The sequence below is a fragment of the Nerophis ophidion genome, linkage group LG19 (genome assembly GCF_033978795.1).
Source record: "Nerophis ophidion isolate RoL-2023_Sa linkage group LG19, RoL_Noph_v1.0, whole genome shotgun sequence".
Classification (NCBI taxonomy): domain Eukaryota; kingdom Metazoa; phylum Chordata; class Actinopteri; order Syngnathiformes; family Syngnathidae; genus Nerophis; species Nerophis ophidion.
The window spans coordinates 48,861,318-48,870,769 of NC_084629.1; the positions used below are offsets into that span (position 1 = coordinate 48,861,318).

General features: G+C 50.4%; 1 protein-coding gene across 1 annotated transcript; it reads left to right on the forward strand.

Moving 5' to 3' along the window:
• Nucleotides 1–581: 581 nt before the first annotated feature.
• On the forward strand, nucleotides 582–4,506 carry LOC133538513 (putative per-hexamer repeat protein 5). Its single transcript, XM_061880206.1, has 2 exons — nucleotides 582–3,772; nucleotides 3,860–4,506. Exon 2 carries the CDS (start codon nucleotides 3,955–3,957, stop codon nucleotides 4,489–4,491), a length of 537 nt encoding a protein of 178 aa, XP_061736190.1. The 5' UTR covers nucleotides 582–3,772; nucleotides 3,860–3,954; the 3' UTR covers nucleotides 4,492–4,506.
• The last annotated feature ends 4,946 nt before the right edge of the window (nucleotides 4,507–9,452 follow it).

A 9,452-nucleotide genomic window follows, 5' to 3' on the forward strand; every position in this document is an offset into this window, starting at 1 on the left:
AACTGGGCACAAAGCTGTCTTTTGACACTGTGCGACAAGCTGAGATCCACATCGCCTCGCTTGTCCCACCTGACACCGACGTGGCCAGACGAGCAGCACTTCCAGGACCAGCCGATGACGTCAGAGCGGCCGCTTCATCCACTTCAGCCCGGAAACCTCAGGCCCAGGCGGAGATTTGCGGCTTGTTCCCTCCTCCAACCTGCTCGGCAACAACGGTCCCGACGACTTCACTACGGTCCGGCTCACGTGTATCATCCTGCCCCCCTCCTGCGACGACTCATGACAGGCAAGGGCGATCCTGCAGAGGACGCGATGATGACCGGAGACCATGGATCGCCGGACTCGAGACGCCCCAGGAAAAGATGAGGACAGCGGTTAGGGTTAGGGTTAGGGTTAGGGTTAGGGTTAGGGTTAGGGTTAGGGTTAGGGTTAGGGTTAGGGTTAGGGTTAGGGTTGGGGTTGGGGTTGGGGTTAGGGTTAGAGTTAGGAGTTAGGGTTAGGTATAAAGAGAAGGAGAGATGGGTAGGTGTTAGGTGTAAAGAAAAGAGAGATGGGTAGGTTTTAGGAGTGAAAAAGGAGAGTGGTTAGGGTTAGGGTAAGGGGTGGGGGAAGGGCGATAAAAGAGTGTAAAAAAGAATATAAGAGGGGTGTGCACGGTCCGTCTATGGCCCAGCGGGCTCGCACTCACGCCTCATTGAGGCCCCCCGGATGTCTAGTGCCCAATTTGGTCATCCACAGGCGTTCGGCGTGTCGCCGTTGGCCTGCACTCCATTTGGAGTCGTGCTGGATGACACAAACCCGGACAGAAGCCCACCCGTGCCGGAGGAAGTGTTGCACCAGGTGGGTGGTGGTGTTCTTCTGTCGAGTAATGTTGTGTCTATGTTGGTGGAAACGGGTGGCGATGGTGTTTCCCGTCTCCCCAACATACAGGGCGTGGCAACGCTGGCATCGGATGACGTAAACGCAGTTTTTTGTGCGTGCGTCCCCCCTGCATAGGGGCCGGAAGACCCTCCCGTTGTGGCGGTTAAGTAGCCACGGGATGTGTCTGAAGGGGACGCTGCTCCGAGTCGGGGGAGGATCTCTCGTGGAGGGGACCCGAGCCCTGACCAGCAGATCGCACAGGTTGGGATTCTTACGGTATGCTGACACCAAATAATGTTTTTGGAGCCTGCCACTATTATCCACAAAGTCTTTAAAGTTTTGTTTGACTCTTCTAGCTACCTGTACCGCCGCAGGTGAGAAGGTCGTGATCAGGGGGATCATGGACTCACCAGGGGGAGGCTTCTTGGGGTCCAAGAAGCACCTGAACTGTCTCCTGAGGAAGGATCTCGAATATCCCCTCTTCCTCAGGGCCGTGAACAGGGCTCCCGTGGCCGTGACGAAGTCCTCCCGCCTGGTGCAGATCCGGTGGAATCTTAGCAGCTGGGACTTGACCAGTCCCGCGTAGGTATGTCGGGGGTGGAAACTGGTCTTGTGGAGGAGGGCGTGGGTGTCAGTCTGTTTGAAATAAACCTTTATGTCCAGATTGTGAGTGGAGGGGAAGTCTGGACCTTTGTATGTGGTGGTGTCCAAGAAATCCACCGACATGGGGCTGGTGGTGGACTTGATAGTGATACTGGGGTTGTGAGTATTGAGGGTGTGGCGGAACACCTCAAACTCCTCTACGGAGTGGGCCCATACCCCCCAGATATCATCGAGGTACCGTAAGTAATGCAGGGGCTTGATCGGGCACGCTGCGAGGGCGGAGGTCTCCCATTCCGCCATAAAAATATTGGCGTATGCCGGGGCAAATTTCTTCCCCATGGCTGTCCCTTTAATCTGGAGGAAGAACTTCCCATTAAATTCGAAGTCGTTCCTCCTTAAATTTATGTCGAGCAGCTGCAGGAGTTCTTTGTCCGGCCTGCTAATGTCTCGATATTTGCCAAATATATTTTTTACGGCTTGGATGCCCTGTTCAATGTCTATGTTTGTGTATAAACTGTCTATATCAATTGTGAACAGAATGGCCTCTTGGGGAATGATCAGATTTTTAATTTTTTCTATAAAATCATATGTGTCTTTCAAATAACTATTGTGTTTGATGGAAAGTGGCGTTAAATAAAAATCAATAAATTCTGCCGTCCTGTAGGTTTCGCTCCCACAGTCGGAAACTATGGGCCTGCCCGGGGGTATGACATGGGGCTGGCTCCATTTGTGGGGTTCCTTGTGGATTTTGGGGAGTAAATAAAACCTACGAGGACGGGGATCCGATTCGCCCAGGAGGTAAGTAAACTGTTTATGATTGATGAATCTTTTATTTAATAAATTTTTAATGATTTTTTCCACCATAGGGATTGTGTCAAGATAAATGGGTGCGGCCAACGGGGAGTAGTAGGTGGTGTCGTTCAGTTGTCTGGTGCCCTCCCAGACATACTGAGACCTGTCAAAGATGACCACAGCGCTTCCTTTGTCTGCCGGTTTGATAACAATGTTATTGTTATTTTTCAGACTCTGAAGGGCCTCAGTTTCGTCACGCGTGAGGTTGGGCGTAATGGCGAGGGCGCAACCCGATAGGAGCGATGGATGCTCGTCCGCTAGGACCAGTGTGTGGACCTCTGGAGGTAGCAGACCGGGTGAGGGCTCCCACTCGGACCGGGCGGTGAAAGGTCGCGGACCGAGGGACCCTTGCTTTTCATAGAACACCGCGAGTTTGACACCCCTGTGGTATTCTTGTAAGTCAAACTTCATTTGGTGGTGCCACTCAGGACTAAGGTTGGTGGATGGGACGAACGTGAGGCCTTTATTGAGGAGGGAGCGCTGTGAGGAGGTAAGTGTGAAATGTTTTGCCAAATTTACAATGTTTTTGTTTGTGTTTGTGGTGGTGTTGTTTGTGCTTGTGTCACCCCCCCGACAGGTCGGGTTTTTGGGGATGCCATGTTTAAATGGTGAAGCCAGTGCTTCAGCATGTTTTTGGCCGTTTCCTCGGTCCAGTGAAGGTTGTCCCTCCCCGTAGCAAACTTCTCACTGGTGAGTGCCGGAATGAAATTATAGTTTTTTTGAATATAAGTATTAATTTTGTGGAGGTTATCTTTATGTTCCTGGGGCAGGGCTTCTGAGAAGTTAATGATGGGGATGGAAATGTCGGCGTTCGGGAACACCGTTTTGGCCACCTTTAGGGCCCTTTGGATTTGTTTAAAGGTGGTGGCCTTCGGGTTTTGTTCCTTGTTATTGAGGCCGAACGATAACACCACCATTTCCACTTCGACACTAATCTTTGTTTTTTCTAGGATGGCCTCTGCGTGGCGGAAGTTGGCACCTGGATAGCTGTCCATCTGAAGGTCCTGGAGACGGACAGGTGGAAGACGACTAATATTGGAGTCACCAATCACCAGGACCTTCTTATCCACAGACAGGTGCCAATCAACCAACTTGCGCGTGGTACTGATGTGTCTAGTGGGGCCCCTGCGCGGACTGATAGGTGTGGCTAATTGTGTCGTGTCTGTATCCTCTGTCGGCTGAGAGGCCGAAGCGACCGCTCTAGGCCCCTTCCGGATTCCCGAAAAAAATTGGGACCAGCTTGGACCCGCTTCGGGAACCGGCGTGCGTGGAGGAGGAGTGTCCACGAGGGGCACGTCCGGAAGAGGCGCGTCCGGGAGGGGCGCGTCCAGGAGGGAGGAAGTCGGCGAGGATGGTCCCGGTAGGCCAGAACCTAGTTGAGACCAACTGGGGGGCGTGTCAGGGGGCAGCTGGGACCACCCTGGAGGCCCCTCAGGGGATGACGCCGGCTGCTCAGGTAAGTAGTTGGAAGTGTCTGGTTGGCCAGACGTCCCCTGTGCATTGTCCGCCACATGGACTACAACTGATGTATTTTGTTCCCCAGGTGGCGGTGGCGCGTCCGAGACCGCAGGAGGGACCCTGACTTCGGTCTCGACCTGCGGATGCGGCCTGGGTGGCGGGACCAGGGGAGCCTCGACAATGGAGTTGTCGGGAGGACTGCTGCATGGCTCCTGGGGTCGTGTCATTCTCTGGGGCCTGGATGGTGCCGCAGCCAGAGAAGAAGGCGACAAAACCGGGAAGGGGACCGGGGTGACCGGTCCCCTAGGACCCGGAACCGGCTCCACCACAGGGGACCAGTCCCCGACCACAGGGTCGGTCATGGTGGACGCCGTGGCTCGCACAGGAGCGTGCAGGGTTGGAACCGGCAGGGGCAGCGGCAGCGGCAGCGGCAGCGGCGGCTGCACTACCTCCATCACCACTCGGGTGCTGGAAGGATCCAAGCGGACTGGTGACCCCGTCTGCTGGGATCGTGACGGACTACCCCCCTCGTCCACGCCACGAACGTCCACACAGATGGAGATCACCAGACCCTCAGCCAGCCGCAGTGTCTCGGTGGTCAACCTGCGTCCCAGGTGTGTCCTGGTCCAAGCTGAGGCCACCTGGAATGGTTCCTTCCAATTTTGCCCAATAAAAGCACCCAATTTGTTGATTTCCGTCTGCAGCGCTTTTTTATAATGTTCTCTTAGTATTTGTACAGTTTTTTGTGCCCAATTGTGTGCATTGTCTTTTATTAGGGCTTCTGTATCAGGGTTGGTGACCGCTGGCCTGATTCCGGTCGTCAAGGTGAGTTCCATATTAGTAATAGTTTTTGGTTGGATATCTCTATCCACATTATTTTGGTGGTGTATTATTTTAATGATGTTATAGATGATTTTAGCTTTGATGCTAAAATCACTATCCTGATTGTCAGGATGAATTTCCCTGGTGGGACGTGTTGTGTTTACATTCCTGTTTATATTCGGGCGTTGACCCCGTCCAAATCCAGGTTTGTCTGCTCTAAAAGTCCTCCTGGGATTGGGAGGCTCATAGTGTGCAGGTCGGAAATTAACCCTGTTTTTTTGGGGTCTATTATGTGCAGGATGTTGGAAATATTGAGGTTTGTATCCTCTGACAAAATTGTTTTTATTTTTTTGGAATGTGTTGTGTTGATTTTCCCACCGTGGGGCACCATAACGCTTGCCACGCCGGCCGCTGTTACTCCTGTCGCGAGAGGCGTTGCCCTGGCGACGTGTGTTGTTTGTGGAGTAAACATGGCGGCGTGTGTTGCGTGTGGGGTAATCGCGGCGACGTGCGTCGCGTGTAGGGTAGTCCCGGCGACGTGCGTCGCGTGTGGGGTAGTCCCGACCACGTACGTCACGTCTCTCACGCGATCGGTTGTCGTAGCGACGCGTGTCGCTGCGGAGGCGCGTCCGCTCGTCCTCCTCCTCTGCAGGATAGCCACGCAGCACCTCCGCGTAGCTCCTGCGAGGCGGTTGTTGACGACGGTCCGCAAAATGATAATCTTCGTCATCATAGCGGCCGTATTGAGGTTGAGGACGAGGGGGCGGGGTGATCTCGCGCCGCGATCGCTGTTTACGTCCGCGAGGACGGACGAGGACCCATTCCTCGTCATGCCACGCCGCCATTTTTCGACAACCGAAAGTGATATTTAATGTAAAATGGATTTTGTGTATAAAAATATAGTAGGAATGAAGGTAGGTAGGTAGAAAGAAAAAATAAATTGGTAGAAAAGAAATAAAATAGAAAGACTCCGGCGCGTTTCAGTGACGTCACGTCAGCGCAAACCGGATGTCTTTCGAAAAAAACCACAGAAGAAGAAGACCAGCTTCTTCGAAGGAAAAATAATATAAAGAAAATAAACAACTAAGGGCGGTTCTATACAGAACGATGGAAAACTCCAAGGTAAGGAGTTGAATAAATTAAATTAAATAATTAAGGCGTATAAAATGAACGTAAATAGAGCGAATTATCGACGGACTTTTCGCCTCGTGGGAAAAGTTCCGCACGGCCACAAACAAGAAGAGAGAGGGAGGGTAGAGGAAAGATAGTAAAAAGGTGAAAAATAATGTATGGCAAGTCTTATAAATGCAACGTTTCGGCACGAATGTGCCTTCTTCAGGCAAGACTTGCTAAATGGAATATGAAATTAAAGAGTCGGCTAGTGTGCAGTGAGAGCGATGTTGCTCGTTCGGTGGTTGGCTGTAGACTGAGGCTGATTGGCTGCTGAGAGTGAGGTGGAGTCGTAGCTGGCCAAATTTTTAAACACGAAAGTTTTTAGAGAAACAAACTGCTCAGCTAAACTCATCCATGCAGCAATAATTGGCACCCAATGACAGCATTGACCATGTAAATGGTATATTTTCTTATTATTATTAATAGTGAATAAATAAATAAAATAAAATAAAAATAAAATAGGCAAAAATAGGAAATAATAAGATAAAAATAAAGAAAATTCACTATTAATAGCACAATAAAACTGAGCCGAGAAAAACGGTAATTGTGACTCCAAACGGAGTTCGAACAAGTCCAAAATATTTTTTGGGAGAAATTTTTTAAGGTTTTTTAGTATTTTTTTGTATTTTTGTTAGGTTTTTTGATTTTTTTGGAGATTTTAAGTATTTTTGTATTTTTTTGTATTTTTTCAGGTCGTTGGAGAACAAGGACATCCGGAGCACTCCCTGCGTCGGATACGTCCATGTTGCTAGGTCCATGACCCTGTAACTAAGGTAAGTATTTTAGTATTGTTTCTGTCTTTTTTCAGTCGTTGGAGTAGAGGACAACGTCCGTTCCCCAAGGTGAGAGACATGACAATAAAGGTAAGTGTTTTTGATGTTGTTGTAATATGTTCTTTCTTTCATTTTGTTGTTGTTTTTTTACAGGTACTCGTGGGAAGACGAGGACTACCGGGGCATCCCTTGCACCAGAGACGTCCGGATTCCCAGGTGAGTAGTGAGGTAAGTATTGTTGTGAGTAATGATGTGTGTGTTGGTGTGGATGAGAGGTGAAACCAGGAGGGTCCCCAATGGGCGGAGCGCGAGCCGTGTGTGGACCAGAGGCACAGGCGGGTTAGGGTTGGGGTTGGGGTTGGGGTTAGGGTTAGAGTTAGGAGTTAGGGTTAGGTATAAAGAGAAGGAGAGATGGGTAGGTGTTAGGTGTAAAGAAAAGAGAGATGGGTAGGTTTTAGGAGTGAAAAAGGAGAGTGGTTAGGGTTAGGGTAAGGGGTGGGGGAAGGGCGATAAAAGAGTGTAAAAAAGAATATAAGAGGGGTGTGCACGGTCCGTCTATGGCCCAGCGGGCTCGCACTCACGCCTCATTGAGGCCCCCCGGATGTCTGGTCCCCAACTTTGTGATCCACAGGCGTTCGGCACGCTTCCGTTGGGCCACACTCCATCTCGCGTCAGTCTGAACAACGCACACCCGAACAGAAGTCCACCCGTGCCGGATAAAATGTTGTACCAGGTAGGTGGTAGTGTTCTTCTGTCGGATGATGTTGTACTTATGTTGGTGAAACCGGGTGGCGATGGTGTTACCCGTCTCACCAACATACATGGCATGACAACGCTGGCAGAGGATGACATAAACGCAATTTTTTGAATTTTTGTGTCCTCTGCACAGCGGCCGGAAGACCTTACCACTGTGGCGGTTCAAAAGCCAGGGGATGTGCTGCAGGGGAATGCCGCTCCTGGTCAAGGGCGGACCTCCGGGGGAACTGACCCGGGCCCTGATCAGCAACTCGCCCAGGCTAGGGTTTTTGCGGAAGGCCGACACCAGGTAATACTCTTTCAGCCGTTCACTCTTTTCCACAAAGGCCCTGAAATTTTCCTTCACTTTTCTAGCGATCTGTGTCGCTGCAGGTGAAAAAGTGGTAATGAAGGGGATCATGTGTGTACCAAGGGGAGGCTTCTTCGGGTCCAGGAAACACCTGAATTGTCTCCTGAGGAAGGTTCTAGAATACCCCCTCTTCCTCAGGGCAGCAAACAGGGTTCCAGTGGCCGTAATGAAGTCCTCCCGCCTGGTACAGATCCGGTGGAACCTTAATAATTGTGACTTGACCAGTCCCGCGTAGGTGTGTCGGGGGTGGAAACTGGTCTTGTGGAGGAGGGCATGGGTGTCAGTCTGCTTAAAAAATACCCTAATGTCCAGATGGTGGGTGGATGGGAAATCCGGGCCCTTGAAGGTGGTGGTGTCAAGGAAGTCCACCGATACAGGACTGGTGGTGGACTTGATGGTTATGTTGGGGTTGTGGGTGTTGAGGGTGTGGAGGAAGACCTGGAAGTCATCCATTGAATGTGTCCACACACCCCAAATATCGTCAAGGTACCGGAAATATTGAAAGGGCTGAATTGGGCAGGCGGCAAGGGCAGAGGTCTCCCATTCTGCCATGAATATATTAGCGTAGGCCGGGGCAAACTTTTTCCCCATGGCCGTGCCTTTTATTTGTAAATAGAACTTTCCATTAAATTCAAAATCATTCCTCCTAAGGTTAATCTCGAGAAGTTGGAGAAGTTCTTTCTCCGGTCTGCTAACATCTCGATATTTGAGGAAGATATTTTTAACGGCTTGGATGCCCTGGTCTATGTCTATATTGGTATATAGGCTGTCTATATCTATGGTGAATAGAAGGGACTCCTGGGGAATGACTATGTTTTTGACTGTATCTATAAAGTGGTATGTGTCCTTAAGGTAACTCTTATGTTTGATGGAAAGTGGGGTCAGATAGTGATCAATGTATTCCGCCGTCCTATAAGTTTCACTCCCGCAGTCGGAAACAATCGGTCTGCCAGGGGGTATTTCATAGGGCCGGCTCCACTTCTGTGGTTCCTTATGAATTTTGGGGAGTAAATAGAACCTGCGGGGACGGGGTTCCGGTTCCCCCAAGAGGTAAGTATGTTGTTTACTATTAATAAACCTTTTATTTAATAAGTTATTAATAATTTTTTCTATCATAGGGATAGTATCGAAATAGATCGGTGCGGCCAATGGGGAGTAGTAGGTTGTATCGTTAAGTTGTCTGGTGCCCTCCCAGATATACTGAGCCCTGTCGAAAATCACCACTGCGCTTCCCTTGTCTGCCGGTTTTAAAACTATGTTGTTGTTCTTTTTCAGACTCTGGAGAGCCTCCATTTCGTCACGCGTCAAATTGGGCGCAACCGCGAGGGCGCAACCCGAAAGGAGCGACGGGTGCTCATCCGCCAGGACCAGTGTGTGGACCTCTGGATGTAGCAGACCCGGTGAAGGCTCCCACTCGGACCTCGGGGTGAAAGGTCGCGGACCGAGGGCACCCTGATGTTCGTAGAATGCTGCAATTTTAACACTTCTGTGGTATTCTTGTAGGTCAAATTTGACCTGATGGTGCCAATCGGAGCTGACGCTAGTGGACGGGACGAAGGTGAGGCCTTTATCGAGAAGGGAGCGCTGTGCGGAGGTAAGTATAAAGTTTTTGGATAGGTTTACGATGTTTTTGTTGGTGTTGTTGTTGTCGTTGTTGTTGTTGTTGTGTGTGTTTGTGTCACCCCCCCGACAGGTCGGGTTTTTGGGGACGCCAGGTTTAAATGTTGAAGCCAATGCTTCAGCATATTCCTGGCCGTGTTGTCGGTCCAGTGCAGGTTGTCTCTACCTGTTGCGAACTCGTCGCT